The following is a 16,225-nucleotide window of genomic DNA, read 5'->3' as shown; positions in this document are numbered from 1 at the left end:
TACTTAACAGTAACATTTTCCATGCAGGACTTTTACTAACAGTTTTTTTTACAATGTGGTATTAGTACTTTTGCTCAAGTAAACGATCTGAATACTTCTTCCACCCCTGCATTGGTTTTCAGTTGTGTTGAGATGTAGTAACTGTGAAGGCCATAGCAAATGATTCACATCAACCATTTGTCATGCTTTTCATTTGTCATCTGTCTGTACTTACTTTTCTGTGTCCAAATTTCATTTTGTCAGGCATCATTTTTGTTTTTAAAGGTGCTCTAAGAGATGTCACGTGTTTTTTAGGCTACAACATTTTTTGCAACATACAGCAAACATCTCCTCACTATCCGCTAACTGCCTGTCCCCTGAACACACTGTAAAAAAAAAAAAAAAACTCTGTAGACATGCGCCAACCTGCACCACGAAACATAACAAACAGCGTTCCAGCCGACAAGAAGGATTTGGGGGTTGGGGGGGTTAGTGCGCGTGCACATGAAGGAGGGAGTGGAGGAGAGAGAAGCGTGAAGAGGGAAGTTAGCTGGAGGAGAGCTGTCCTAGACAACGAGCCTAGCCTCCGTTTTGTTTGACAATACTTTGAACGTCAACAAGAAGCGACGTCACCCAACATCGCTTAGAGCACCTTTAAGTTTTAAAACCCTTTAAAATGTCTTCCTGCTGTTACTTCCTGTGTTTTCCAGTTCATTAATATTGTCCATTGTGTGCCAACCTCAGCACAGCCATGCATTTAGCAGGTAGTCTGCTCCATTATCATTTAACCTGCATTTTCTGAGATGAATTGACACAAGCAATGTGTTTCTTACTGTGCTTTGGTTCCCCTTTGTGCACAGGCATTAAAGCAAAGGCCTCAGTCTAGAGCTGAGCCAACTCATTTTAGGTGAAATAGTGGTATTGGAAGGAGCTTAACCCAGCATCCCCTTCCTGGTACTGTTTTAGTGTCAGCAGAGATAGGAAGCTATCATGTTACTCACATTTCCCCATCTTTTTGTCTGTATGTTAGTGATCATTTAATCAGAGCAGATTATATTTTTTGTCAAGGAAGTTCTGTCTCAGTTTAAAGAAGAAATATCTTTCACAATGTAGTGAGTTTTTAAGGCTCTAACAGCTCAATGTTATTACTTTATACCCAAATGCACTTTAATAACCTGTGTAACAAAGCCACATTAGATTGAAGCAACAGTCCAGTGTAAGAAGCCCCTGTATACCAGCAGGGGCTTCCCTATATACCTATATACCTAACAGGACAGGCTTCCTTAAAACCAGAGTGATGTGTCACCAAAGCAAAGTGAGACCTTGGGAAATCTCAAAGCAGAGAAACATCTCCAAACTCATGACAGACATTTATGTTAATTTGGTCAGATGCTCTGAGACACGGATGCTATTATGTGAACCTAAGAATGAAGCCAATATACTGAATTAATTAGAGTCACAACTTTGGGTAACTGGAAACAGCTGATGTTTTCTCCACTGATTACAGTAACCTAACTCCTGAGGCCTGATGCAATGTAATGTGATAAACCATAAGGGTGGTCTCACTGAGTCAGTCTGCAAGTGCGTGCATGTCCTTTTTTTGTACCTGGTAATGTCACGATATCAAATGTCAAAGTCCTCTCCTGAAATTCAAATGTGATGACTGATTCCTTTAAAATCTCTTGGAAGTTGGAAGAGAAAACATAAAGGACAGCAGAGTTTGATATTTATTCATTAGACAGTGGTATTGATAGATAGACAGGAAAGGGGGGAGAGAGGGGGTGACACGCAGCAAAGGGCCGAAACCCAGGCCGCCGCCAAGGACCCAGCCCACATGGGTCACACACTCCACCAGGTGAGCCAAAGGGCCAGCAGAGTTTTGATATTGTAGTTTGCAGTTGCACATGATGTGTTCGAGAACAAAATCAATTTTTCAACAGAAAAAGAACAAACAAAAAAAGCCTTACAAATTAGATTAAGCAGATGAAGCATGCTGTGTTGCAGAGATAATCATCTTCAGAATCAATGGTGACAGCTATGGATACATTTAATCAATTTAATTCTCAAAGTAACACCAGTGAGATAGATCCAATGATATACATTTCCTTTTGTATACTTACAAATCAACTTAATTTCTAATTACTCCAACAATATTTAGAGTAATATTTCAAGACAGTTGAATAGAGGGAAGCAGGGAAAATGCAAAAAGTGAGTGTCAAGAAGAGATATTGCTCTTCTGACCCACTTTAGTGTAGCCCTGCTCATGTAATTAGATTTTTTTTTGGTGACACTGTAGAATAAACAGGCTAAACTCTTCTAATCTGGAACAGTGGAGGGATATCCAAAGCAAAAATGTCCTACTTTAAGGTTTCCAAGTGCACCAAATAGACCTTTGTCCTCATGTTTAGCAGATTTACAGTCCTTAATTAAGAAAACATTCTTGGCACATTCACAATGAACCGTTTCCCAGTGTTGCTGCATCTCAGTCAGGTAGTTTTGAACTTCTGATACAAGGCACAAGTTAGATTACACCTTATGACATGTTCAGTTCCAGACTTGTGAACAGGCAGTTGTACTGTACCGCACAGTTTATTGATGAATAACATGCTGCTCAAATGAAAACCAGCTGACTGCAAAGAGATAACTAGATTTTAACGAGAATTTTCAACTTATGTTGTTTGTGTTTGTTGCTGAAAATCATTAGAAACGAGTCAAGTGCTTAAATGGAAAATCAGAAAAGTTTGCAAGAAATAAAGATGTAAGAAATGAATGAAAATTTGTTTTATGTTAAAAACAATTCACGGTCTGGGATTTTTGTCCTGGTTTAGAACAGTGGTATGCTTGTTCCTAACATTTTACATTGACAAATATTTTTGTTTAAGTACATCATTGTTTTTGTATTTCACAATAGTTCAAATGTAAAGGAATGTACCAATCCTACATGTTGTATTTAAGCTTATAGCCTTTGACTGTTTGGATTTTTCAATTAACCAATTTTTTTCTTTCTTCTTCTACCTTTTAATGCATTTAGGTATAATTTGAATTTATTGAAGTGAATACCTTTCAGACGTTTATTGCTTTGATTTTTTAGCGAATATTGTGCACACACAACCAAAAAATTATGTCTTAGTTGCATTTGATAATAAGACATTTCCTCTTATGAGTTGTTGATGATGATCAACTACTTTAGAAAAGTTTATAAATTGCATGTCACAGAAAATACTGTTGTGCCACTGACACCTGCTGGACAAAATAAATACTCAAAACCTGTTTTTTCAGACAAAGAACTCTCTCTCTCTCTCTCTCTCTCTCAATTCAATTCAATTTGCTTTATTGGCATGAACAAACACAACATCTTGCCAAAGCAGTTGACAGAAAATTGATATACATATCACATATTAAATGCATAGGTGTCTATACTGTAGGCCTACTGATCGCTATACAACACACTGTATTACAAAACAATTACATTACACAATACAATACGTTACAGCTTTGTACAATATAATTACTATACAATAGTCAAATCTGTAATCTCTCTCTTTCTCTGTAGGATACATTTTAAATTTAGGAGCAATCACATTGTCCAAGAGGGCTATTTTCTCAAAACTTTAGCTATAAAAGCATCCTTTAGTGATTTAACCAGGAACTTGAACTTGGTTTAGTGTTATGGATTGGGAAGTAAATGAAAAATATATCTATGTAAATGTTGTTTTTTCCTTGGAAAAGTAGAAACCAGGTAAACTGTATTAACATACCAAGTCTTAAGGTGAGGGGAATAAATGAAACCGAAAGACTACATTTAACAATCTGTTGTATTGTGGTTTTGGGGGGATATTTTAATCGTCATTCATGCTGCTCTTTTTTTCCTTCAGAATCAAGTCTCCGATCCACACTGGGAGGAGCGTGCATCTACAGCTTAGTTACACATCAACTTTGCTAAAAATAAAAAATAAAACTCCCTTTGAGAAACAAAGCCAGTGTGACTCAAACTCATGGAGGTCCGCTGGAAATTCTTAATCACACTCAAAACCACTGCTGGCTGTGGAAATGACTGTTTCTTCTCCCAGCTTCCTACGCAGCAACTGAAAAATCTATTTTTCTTTAAATAGACTTCTTTTTGTGGCTGCATGACTTACAATCATCACTTGACCGTTGTGGGTTTCACAAGTCTTTGGTGAGATTACATTTCATGGAACTGAAATGAAAGGGTTGTAAGATTATCGACTGAACATGTCTGCAAGACTGCTTCATTTGTTATCACATATGAACACTTCATATGTCCCACCCCTTTGGGAGATAACGTATCTGAAATGCTTCCTCTTTATTTCCCCCCTGCTTTTGGTGTCCACTGTCAGCGTGACTTCTGTCCTTACTGTTATCTTAGTGGACTTAACTTTAGTCTTATCGCCTTATGTGTTGTTAGACATGAAAAACAACCTAGAAATCCATCAAAAACAAAAGTGCACTTAGGTGACAGATGCCCTGAGAATATAGAAAAATGTAAACACAAAACAGATCAGTTGTGATCTTTACAATGAATCCTGGAGCTTCACCTTACTGTACGTCACTTCATGCCTCCATGTGACACAACAGGAATGCAGAACGTTTTGTTTCTAAAACCGTTTCCTCCTCAACAGGTGTGTAAGCGAAGATGGTATGGGCATGATTTAAAAATCAGTCTCTCTTTTTACAGTTGTCACACTGCCTAATGGACTGAACTACCATTCCCTATGATCAGCTTGAAGGAAACCGCAAACTGCATCTACAGATAAACTGCCAGACGAGTAAGGTATGTTGATTCTCTCATTACAGGTTCACATATTTCATATTTTGTAGGCTTGCCTGAGATGGCATTCAAAGTTTAAAGTTTAAAGAAAACCAAAAATAAGGCAAGAAAACCTTAACTTGAGGCCTCTTTACACTCACTCATGTAGAAAAGTGTAAGTAAATATTGAAAAACGTACAACTTTTCAACTTGATTTGTCCCCGAAGTACAATTGTTTTTTTGCAGCAAGACATACAGTATCTCACAAAAGTGAGTACACCCCTCACATTTTAGTAAATATTTCATTATATCTTTTAATGGGACAACACTGAAGAAATGACACTTTGCTACAATGTAAAGGATTAAGTGTACAGCTTGTAGAACAGTGTAAATGTGCTGTCCCCTCAAAATAACTCAACACACAACCATTAATGTCTAAACCGCTGGCAACAAAAGTGAGTACACCCCTATGTTAGATTCCCATAGAGGCAGGCAGATTTTTATTTGTAAAGGCCAGTTATTTCATGGATCCAGGATACTATGCATCCTGATAAAGTTCCCTTGGCCTTTGGAATTAAAATAGCCCCACATCACCACATAGCCTTCACCATACCTAGAGATTGGCATGGTTTTATGTCAGTTAGCCTAATAGCTGGTTTGATTGCATTGAGAGATGATTTTATGGAAAGTACCCCATGCCAATCTCTAGGTTGGCATGGGGTAAAAATAAAAATCTGGCTGCCTCTATGGGAATTTAACATAGGGGTGTACTCACTTTTGTTGCCAGCGGTTCAGACATTAATGGCTGTGTGTTGAGTTATTTTGAGGGGACAGTACATTTACACTGTTCTACAAGCTGTACACTTAATCTTTTACATTGTGGCAAAGTGTCATTTCTTCAGTGTTGTCCCATTAAAAGATATAATTAAATATTTAATAAATACTTTACTTACTTTTGTGAGATATTGTATATACAAGACAATAAAATACAAAAGGCCTATAGAGAGTACATCTATCAAATCATATAAAATACTATTTCTGTTATATATCCATGTGTGTGTGATGGGGGGGGGGGGCAGTGTCCTCATTTAGGACCCAGTGCTGGCCAGGTGTATCCTCCCCCCCAATCAACAGGAACAAATCAAAGGCTGGTTCATAACTTCCTTTTGTTAAAGCACCTAAATTCCAAGTATCTCCACTTACTTGAAAGCAGATTACATGCATGCTGAAATGCATTACATTAAGCCTGAAAACTTGTTTGGTAAGTTCTGAAGGGAGATCAAATGTCCTGCCAGATAAAGTGCATTCATCTAAGATTACACTGAGATATACTGAGAGGGAGAAAATGCGTAAAGCTACAGCTACGCATATCAATTACAACATGTTTGGATTGTTGTGAGCTTGACTGAGTCCAGGCTTGTTCGACATCTTCAGTCATGCTCATGGAATTTTTAAAACAAAAGCAAGTACAATCTTGTGTGTTGCAGACAATCACTCTTTGTCATCTCATGTCTGCATTTTTTTTTTTTAACCTTCTTTCTTATTCTAATCTCTAGCTAAGTGTTTTCCCCTAAACTTTAACTGAAGACCACTTGTAAGAGTCCTTACTCCCAGCCTGGGAATCACTGCTTTACTAGTCGATATCCACGATGTTCCATTTCCAGGATTGCTCCGATGCCGCCGGATGTCCCGCCGGATGTCCTTCTTTTCAGCCAGATGTCCGTTACCTTCCGCTTTCTTTGTGTTGGAATTTTTAAACTCTGGTGGATTTCTGAGGACTATGGTTAACTGCTCCTCAGATCTCTGCAGGGTAAATCCAGACAGCTAGCTAGACTATCTGTCCAATCGGAGTTTTCTGTTGCGCGACTAAAACAACTTTTGAACGTACATGTGTTCCACCAAAACAAGTTCCTTTCTGAGGCTTTTTTGCAGCGGCACCATGGCTCCGTCCGGCCTTTAGCTGCGCCCATGACGATTGGTTTAACAGCTAAAGACACATCTTTTTAGTCAGCCGTTAATTTAGCCACATTAAACCAGAACACGTTTTCCTCCCAACCCGGAATGCTGTGTGGACTAGCCAGACCCTCCTTTGCAGCGCTGTGGAGGAAGGTCTGGCAATGCGAGACTACTGCTTTACAAACGTCATGGAGAGATTCTCTCACCCACCGACACAAATAAATCTAAATCTTTTCTCTTTTTGTCTTTTGTGTCATCTTTCCTTCCAGACATGAGAGACAGGCTGAGGCACCTCCATCAGGTGCAGAGTGACTCTGAGGGTTTGAGCTCAGTGGAGCAGGACCATTTGTCAGCGCATGAGGCAGCAACAGCGTCCCCTCCTCCTGACCCAGACCTTTATGGCGTCCTGCAGGAGGCCCAACAGATACGTCTGGAGATCCAGGAGATCCAGAACGAGATCAGTGAACTGAAAGACGCAAACTACCAGGCCTTAAACAAGATCTCACACCCCGCTGAGACAGAGCGGGACTCCAATGCAATCGGCGTGGATATCAAACGTAGAGGAGAAGCTGTGCTGCAGCGGCTGCACGTGATGAGTGCTCTCAGAGCGGAACTGAAGGCCCGCCGCGGCAGCTCTGACCCCGCAGAACGCATCGCTCAAGCACAGCACCGGTGTCTCAGCAATGCTCTGCGGGAGGTGATGCTCAGCTACAATGACACAGAGATGAGCCACAGGGAGGCTTGTATACAGCAGATCCAGAGACAGATGGAGGTGGTGGGCAGGGAGGTCGGCGAGGAGGACCTGGAGGAGATGATGGAGGGCGGGGAGTTGAATGTGTTCAGCACCCAGGTGGAGGGCAAAACGGCTCGCTCGGCTTTCCTGCAGACCGAGAGCCGACAGAAGGAGATGCTGGAGCTGGAGAAGAGGATAGAGGGGATCCAGGAGCTGTTTCTGGATGTGGCTGTGCTCACAGAGGAGCAGGGGGGAGCTGTTGAAAACATCCAGAAAAGTGTCCAAAATACTGAAGTGATCATTCAGGATGCCGTGGTCCAGCTGGATAGAGCCACTACATTTGATAAGAGCAACCCCTTCAAGAAGCTGTTTTGTTGCTGCTGTCCATGTTTTAACACTTAGGTCTGATGAGGGATCCAGTCCACTGGTCCATGTGGTGAAAGCTGCACTACAAACTAAAGGAACAACCCATAAGATGGTATAATAAATCACCAGTTCCTTCAAAAACTGTTTTGATATTGACAATCTCACCACAAGGTCCATTTAAAAGCTGTTCTGGAGCTTTTGATCATTGTAAAATATTGTGATATTCAAACTGAATTGCACTGGGTTAAGATAGATGCTATTAGTGTAGGTAAACACAATACTAGCAAACATCTACAGTATGTCTAGTTGGGAACCGAAAACATCAGGCATGAAGCTACATGTTCTGTAGATTTTGTCAACTGTTGTTTCCAAGGTCAAGACTTCTAATCTTTAAACCAACACGGACAGGAAGTCCTTAAAGTGGCAATCCTTAAGATTTCAGTCCTGGTTGATTTAGAATTTGCATTTGAGTGAAAACAATGAAATTGTGCTGAGAGTTTAGCAGTGTGGAGCATGGAAATAGAATATATCTCATTCTATTTCTATGGTCTGGAGTCTTGTTGATACATGAGCTTCAAGTTTTCAAAATTGTGCGCATAGTTACATATTTTGTGTGTATACAATGGTGAAAAACTGGAATACAGCATTTATTCCAGAAAATGTCATGTTGAGTCTTGCATTGCCAGACCTATCTCCATGTCATGCCAGACACTAAGGCTGGGTATCGCCGATGATTTCCCTAATCAATTCGAGTAAGCCACAAGGTCCCAATTCAACAACCTTAGGTCATGGAAACTTCAGTACAATATCAACTTTGCTTGGATACAAAAGAGATTCTTAATGCTTAAATTGTACAAGCAAGAAGCAACCCTCAAATATTTTTTATAATGCACCAAGTTAATGTTTACATTAAGAATTGACCCCCAAAAAGTATGTTTAAAGTATTTTTTACTTATACATCCATGGTAAAAAAAAAAAAAAAAGGCATATGTTAAAAGATTCTGGATTTTATGAATCAATATCAGATCACTCACACAAACGTTGATTTTAATTGGAGAATCAATTTGTTTTAACCCAGCCCTACTAGCCACCTATACTGCCACCCATACATACAGCATATATATAATTATTGCAAACTTTCATCAGTGGGCTGTGGGCTCAATCCCCACTGTGTTATCTCCTTTAGTGATTTAACAGATGTTTTATTAAATGAAAATCTTTGAGATTACAGCTTCAAAGTGCTGAATAAAAAACGTAAAATCTGAATATGACCATTGAGGCTCCATCTGCTAATGAACGTTGATCGAAAGCCAGTGTTGAAATGTAACTAGGTATGTTCACTCAAATACTTCACTTACAGATTTGAGGTACTTGAACCTACTTGAGTGTTTCCTTCCATGCTACTCTATACTTCTCCTCCACTACAATTCAGAGGGAAATATTGTACTTTTTACTTCAGTACAATCATTCGACAACTAAAGTTACTTTGCAGTTTAAAACATATAATGAACTTAAAATATATATATATATATATATATATATATATATATATATATATATATATATATATATATATATATATATATATATATATATATAGTTCAGATCAACTCCACCAGGAACATGCTGCTTACAGTTTAATGCACCACTCACATGGCCTTATTAATTGTAATGAGCATTTTGTTATTATCTTTCAAATGTCTGGGATGTAAGGAAGGCCTCATTTTAATGTTGGGACGTTAATCTCTGTGCCTTTGATATCTCTAGATAAGAACACATTTGAATCTGTGTTGTTGGAAGTAATTTGAAAACAAACAAAATAAAGATATTGCTGGTCATTTTTCAGCATTATGAGCACTTTTGCTTTTGATACTCTAAGTAGCCTACATTTTGCTGATGATACAGTGCCTTGCGAAAGTATTCGGCCCCCTTGAACGTTTCGACCTTTTGCCACATTTCAGGCCTCAAACATAAAGATATAAAACTGTAATTTTTTGTGAAGAATCAACAACAAGTGGGACACAATCATGAAGTGGAACGAAATTTATTGGATATTTCAAACCTTTTAAACAAATAAAAAAACTGAAATATTGGGGCAAAATTATTCAGCCCCCTTAAGTTAATACTTTGTAGCGCCACCTTTGCGCGATTACAGCTGTAAGTCGCTTGGGGTATGTCTCTATCAGTTTTGCACATCGAGAGACTGACATTTTTGCCCATTCCTCCTTGCCAAACAGCTCGAGCTCAGTGAGGTTGGATGGAGAGCGTTTGTGAACAGCAGTTTTCAGTTCTTTCCACAGATTCTCGATTGGATTCAGGTCTGGACTTTGACTTGGCCATTCTAACACCTGGATATGTTTATTTGTGAACCATTCCATTGTAGATTTTGCTTTATGTTTTGGATCATTGTCTTGTTGGAAGACAAATCTCCATCCCAGTCTCAGGTCTTTTGCAGACTCCATCAGGTTTTCTTCCAGAATGGTCCTGTATTTGGCTCCATCCATCTTCCCATCAATTTTAACCATCTTCCCTGTCCCTGCTGAAGAAAAGCAGGCCCAAACCATGATGCTGCCACCACCATGTTTGACAGTGGGGATGGTGTGTTCAGGGTGATGAGCTGTGTTGCTTTTACGCCAAACATAACGTTTTGCATTGTTGCCAAAAAGTTAGATTTTGGTTTCATCTGACCACAGCACCTTCTTCCACATGTTTGGTGGGTCTCCCAGGTGGCTTTTGGCAAACTTTAAACGACACTTTTTATGGATATCTTTAAGAAATGGCTTTCTTCTTGCCACTCTTCCATAAAGGCCAGATTTGTGCAGTATATGACTGATTGTTGTCCTATGGACAGAGTCTCCCACCTCAGCTGTAGATCTCTGCAGTTCATCCAGAGTGATCATGGGCCTCTTGACTGCATCTCTGATCAGTCTTCTCATTGTATGAGCTGAAAGTTTAGAGGGACGGCCGGGTCTTCGTAGATTTGTAGTGGTCTGATACTCCTTCCATTTCAATATTATCGCTTGCACAGTGCTCCTTGGGATGTTTAAAGCTTGGGAAATCTTTTTGTATCCAAATCCGGCTTTAAACTTCTCCACAACAGTATCTCGGCCCTGCCTGGTGTGTTCCTTGTTCTTCTTGATGCTCTCTGCGCTTTACACGGACCTCTGAGACTATCACAGAGCAGGTGCATTTATACGGAGACTTGATTACACACAGCTGGATTCTATTTATCATCATTAGTCATTTAGGTCAACATTGGATCATTCAGAGATCCTCACTGAACTTCTGGAGAGTGTTGCTGCACTGAAAGTAAAAGGGGCTGAATAATTTTGCACGCCCACTTTTTCAGTTTTTTATTTGTTAAAAAAGTTTGAAATAGCCAATGAATTTCGTTCCACTTCATAATTGGGACCCACTTGTTGTTGATTCTTCACAAAAAATTACAGTTTTATATCTTTATGTTTGAGGCCTGAAATGTGGCAAAAGGTCGAAACGTTCAAGGGGGCCGAATACTTTCGCAAGGCACTGTACATAATTGTACTAAAGTAATATTTCCAATGCATGACTTTTACATGTTTCACAGTCTGGTACTTGTACTTAACAGCCACCAAATGGACCTTGTGAGACTTGTCAGCTCGCTGTTTTCAGCCGTTGTTAGTTATGTTAGAATAATAGGGGCGGGTTTGTGTCTCTCGTGTTTCATCCTGACAGTAAATTGGTCGAGCCCTCACAAGTGTAAAAAGTATTTGAAGAGCCTTATTAAACGCTTTGTGCGCGATTGCCAAAGTGCAACCCGCGCGCTTTGATATTCAATAAACGGATATAAGATGAGTGTGATGGATCGCCTTCTTCCTGGACCCACAGCAGAGATATGTGTGTGTGTGTGTGTGTGTGTGTGTGTGTGTGTGTGTGTGTGTGTGTGTGTGTGTGTGTGTGTGTGTGTGTGTGTGTGTGTGTGTGTGTGTGTGTGTGTGTGTGTGTGTGTGTGTGTGTGTGTGTGTGTGTTGTGTGTGTGTGTGTGTGTGTGTGTGTGTGTGAAATGTGAGGGGGGGGAAGAAGGCGTTATCTTCCGCGTTAATACCTGCTGCAGGCTGTGTCAGTGTGTGTCAGTGTGTGTGTGTGGGTGTGTGTGTGTGTGTGTGTGTGTGACTGCGAGGCGATCTAAAAACACTAGAGATGATTTCGGCACATGTTGAAATGTAGTAATATAACGGAGAGAAAAAGAGGAAATGAGTCTTTCCGTGGTCGCTTCTTCTGCTTTAGCGAGTTTAATTGTGTAGGACCGCCAGAGGATAACAGTAAGGTATGTGAAGGCTACTCTGCCTGTATTGTATTATGTCGTTATGTGAGATATATGGATTAAACTAATCGATTCATAACTCGCTACACAGCTACAGGCGCATTTCTATTTCTATACCAGCTTGTAAATGTTGTCAAGTTCTTTTTCCCTCATGGTTTTTCTCTTGTTATGGCCAGTGATGCTTTAGGGCTTGTTTATGTGATTTATTTATTTTGTTAAACATGTTTATAACATGAATCACACAAAAGTAACAGTTTGTCTCGGTAGGAAATAACTTGAGTCTTGAGTCGACGCTCTGTAATTATAATTTCTATCTGCGATGAAAGCTGAGGAAGTAAAGTATCCGTTTCCTCTTGGGGAGTTCAAACAGATACTGATCTATCTGTCTTCAGAAAGTACATCTAAAATACTAATGAATCTATAAGATATGCCTTAAAAGAAAGTTTGCTGAAATAAAAAAATAAAAAATCTCTTGATTGAATTTTTCAAGTTTTAGGCCTAAAAGTGTCATGGACATGCACACAATAAAACTCAATATAGTGCACAGCGTTTCTGCCCTTTCGAAAGCACACTATTTAAAATGTAAAACAATAAAGCATAGCAATAACAATATACAATGAAATCAATTACACATGCTCATAGAAATATGTTGATACAGCTTATTGACAAGCTACAATTCCTCAAGAGGGATATATGAGTATATGTGTTTATCTATTCCTGAATTTATCAGATTTGTCTCTTGTGATAAATGGGATTTTCTCATAATTTAACATGACATCTTTTAACCATCTAGCATGAGAAGGGTGGGTTTACATTTTCCAGTTAAATAGGATAAAACCAGTGGCGGAAGACAGATATTTGACTTAAGTAGTCTAGCCATTTAAAATGTAAGTAGCAGTACAGAAGTATTATCAGCTTAATGTACTTAAAGTATAAAAAGTAGTAGGCTATAGTAGTGGTCAATCTGTAAAGAAGCCTGTGACTGATTACTATATATGATACGGGTATTACATTTTACATTAGTAGATTGTTAATACTGATGCATCACTGTGAAAGCAGCTTTTTACTGTTGTAGCTGATTGAAGATGGCGCTATAGTTGTAACTACTTGGTTAGTCCAGTGGTTGCCAACCTGGGGGTCGGACCCCTCCAACGGGTCACAAATTGAATCTACAGGGGCGGGAGATGATGACAAAATGTGCTGCACAAATGTGTATTCATTCTTGTGACTGTTTTTAAATCTCCACTGGCTGTCTGGCAACTGCTCAGAGCCAAGAAAGAGATACAACACTGAGAGATACAACACTGTTAAAAGACGACTTTTTTTGTTTACACTTTGTTTTTTTGTACAAATTAAACAAACAAGATATAATGTGTTAATTAATGAGCTTTAGATGTGCTGGTTGGTGGATTTTGTCACCTTTAGACAAACATAGGACAGACTAGCTGTTTCCCCATTTCCAGTCTTTGCGCTAAACTAAGCTAAGCTAAGCTAACTGGCTGCTGGATGAGTTATATTTAACGGACAGATATTAGAGTGGTATCAATCTTCTAATCTACCTCTCCATCAGAAAAAAGATTTCTCAAAATGTGTATTTGTCTCAAAGCTATTTAGAGATTAGAGGTCAGGCGAGATGAGGGACCGACTGGGTGAGCTGCAGACCTTCAACACCAAGCTTGCAGGAGAGCAGGACAGGCCTGAGGGTGACCAGGAGGGCCAGGACCACACCACCGAGGATGAGGAACTGGAGCAACACACCATCGTGTTTGAGGGAGAGGATGTGATGGACAGCATCTACAAAGAGGCCCAGGCGTTGAGGAAGGAGATGCTGCTGCTCAAAATGGACGTGAAGCGTCTTGGGAAGCAGAACACCAGGTTCCTCACGTCTGTCCGGAGGATCAGCAGCATCAAACGGGACTCCAACGCACTCGGACGGGACATCAAGGCCAGGGGGGAGGCCATTTACGCTCGGCTGGAGAAGCTGGGGAAGCTGAGCAAAGAGCTGGAGGAGGAGCACGGGCCTACATCAGCTTTGGCTCGCATGGTGCGTTCACAGTGTAATTCTCTAAACAACGCCTTCCACAATGCCATATCTGAGTACAACGAGGCTGAGATGGCCCAGAGGGAGAACTGCAAGACCCGCATCCAGAGGCAAGCCGAGATCATGGGTAAGGAGGTGAGCAGGGAGCAGATTGATGAGATGATCGAGACGGGCAAGTGGAATGTCTTCTCGGATAATCTCCTCCTGGAGGGAAAGACTGCCAGATCTGCTCTCAATGAGATCGAGAACCGGCACAAGGAGCTGCTGGAGCTGGAGGGCCGCATCAGGGACATTCATGAGCTTTTCTTCCAGATGGCCCAGCTGGTGGAGGAGCAGGGCTGCATGCTGGACAACATAGAAGCAAATGTAGGTGCCACTCAGGACTATGTCGTCAAGGCCACAGTTCAGATCAAGAAGGCTGTGAAATACAAGAAAAACAATCCATGCAAGAAACTCTTTTGTTGTTGCTTCCCTTGCTGCAATTAAGACAGCATCAGTGTTATTTTCCCCACTCCATGTCATGATTAGATTAGAGTCAGCTTTTCACACCACACTCTCGGCCATATGCAAATGTATACAGTGAGATACGGGTGTTACATTTCCTGATCATTACTGAGAAAAGCATTTGCATGATAACTTTTAAGACATCTTTAATTCAATGCATACATCTCAGCTCTGTCTTTTAACGTTCAGCTTTAAACTTTGTAATGTTATAATGAAGATAATTTAAGTAATGTAAATAAGTATATAGACTACAGTTTTCTCAGCCTGAAATGTAGCTGCTCTGTAAACTGGAACTTGAAGTAGGTCTTTTTCTTAGTACAGCCATTGCTTAACAAGTCTTAAGACATACACAGCACACAGCCCAGCCTCTGATTGTGGTTAGCTGGGGAGGCGTGATAGATTTGTGTGAATGGTGCAACTACATGTCGGCCACCCCCATGTATAGGCATCACTAGTTGGTAAGCCAGGGCTTCGTGTTTCTCAAGATTTGTTGCTTCAAATGAAAGAGCACGCTTTTATTGCCTCCACTTTTCAGAGATTAAACAGTGTCGTCTTCGATCACATGCTTTCCTGTAGCTTCACTGAGTATGCCCATCACTGGCACACAGTCAAAGTCAATCAAAGTCAATCAGATTTGCGTCATCGGGCAGGTTTTCTAAGATTGTTACATACAAAAGGGCGCCAGAATCAATGTGTACTTGGGTGTTTGTTTAGGTAGTCAATAGGGAATGGGAAATGAATCAGGTCAGTCTAGGCTACTGTCTGTTTGCACAGCAGCAGGCATATTTCATTGTCCTTTGAGTGTAATGATTGTAAAATTAAAAAAGACATATATTTTCCTGTGTGTGGCAGTCCATCACCCACTGGGGGATTCCCAGTTACCACCCATGAAACTCTGAGACCATCATCCCTCTTCATGCTGTACGTGTACTGAGACACCAGTGGGTGTTTTCAGAGTAACTGCTCTGTGTTGAAATGGGTTTCAGGGCTGTACTTCCTCAGCAGCGCTGTGTGCGTTTGTGGTGGGCAGTTACTGGCAGCGTGACACCATGGCGCCATACGGTTACTCAGGTAGACCTACCTGTTGCTCGGACATCATTGTGCTGATCTAATAAATATATATTCCACAACATGGGTGACCTGGAATTGTGACGTGTACCAGGATGGCCGAGTGGTTAAGGCGTTGGACTTAAGATCCAATGGACGTAGTCCTCGTGGGTTCGAACCCCACTCCTGGTAATGAAACAGAGTTTTAACCTGATGGCTTGTATGATAAGAGGAAAAAATCGAAAGTGACTAATAAATATAAGGAATTCAAATATAAGTTACGTTTATGTAAGCGAGACAAATTGACCCTTCCACTTGTAGTCTAAAGCTTTGATGTGGCAGATGATATGTGATTATACATTTACGTGTTTTATTTACACACTGGCCCTTTACATGCACGTTGACATGTAGCAAGGTCACAGTAGCTGGGGACCATTTTCAGGCTCGTTTTGTGGCTCTAAAAGTTGCGAAGAGAACACGCACCTGCAGACAGTTAACCCTTGTGTTGTCCTTCGGGTCCCAGTGACCCGA

At 40.4% G+C, this 16,225-nt stretch overlaps 2 protein-coding genes and 1 non-coding gene across 4 annotated transcripts; all 3 read left to right on the top strand.

Annotated features, from left to right (window-relative positions):
• The first annotated feature begins 4,559 nt into the window (after positions 1–4,559).
• On the top strand, positions 4,560–9,307 carry LOC120549405 (syntaxin-11-like). 2 transcript variants are annotated; one of them, XM_039786308.1, is made up of 2 exons: positions 4,560–4,766; positions 6,973–9,307. In XM_039786308.1, the coding sequence occupies exon 2, from the start codon at positions 6,975–6,977 to the stop codon at positions 7,836–7,838; it is 864 nt and encodes a 287-aa protein (XP_039642242.1). In that variant the 5' UTR covers positions 4,560–4,766; positions 6,973–6,974; the 3' UTR covers positions 7,839–9,307. The 2 variants fall into 2 exon arrangements, with proteins under 2 accessions (XP_039642242.1, XP_039642241.1); XM_039786307.1 differs by having other exon boundaries at positions 4,563–4,771.
• A 2,589-nt stretch (positions 9,308–11,896) lies between these two features.
• LOC120548662 (syntaxin-11-like) lies at positions 11,897–15,485 on the top strand. The gene is made up of 2 exons (XM_039785024.1): positions 11,897–12,105; positions 13,709–15,485. The coding sequence occupies exon 2, from the start codon at positions 13,736–13,738 to the stop codon at positions 14,627–14,629; it is 894 nt and encodes a 297-aa protein (XP_039640958.1). The 5' UTR covers positions 11,897–12,105; positions 13,709–13,735; the 3' UTR covers positions 14,630–15,485.
• A 319-nt stretch (positions 15,486–15,804) lies between these two features.
• Positions 15,805–15,886, top strand: trnal-uaa. The gene has a single exon. It is a non-coding gene; the product is annotated as a tRNA-Leu (tRNA).
• Positions 15,887–16,225: the final 339 nt, after the last annotated feature.

This window comes from Perca fluviatilis, chromosome 20 (assembly GCF_010015445.1).
Source record: "Perca fluviatilis chromosome 20, GENO_Pfluv_1.0, whole genome shotgun sequence".
NCBI classification, from domain to species: Eukaryota; Metazoa; Chordata; class Actinopteri; order Perciformes; family Percidae; genus Perca; species Perca fluviatilis.
The sequence above is the reverse complement of the archived record's forward strand: the minus strand, read 5'-3'. Positions and strand labels throughout refer to the sequence as shown.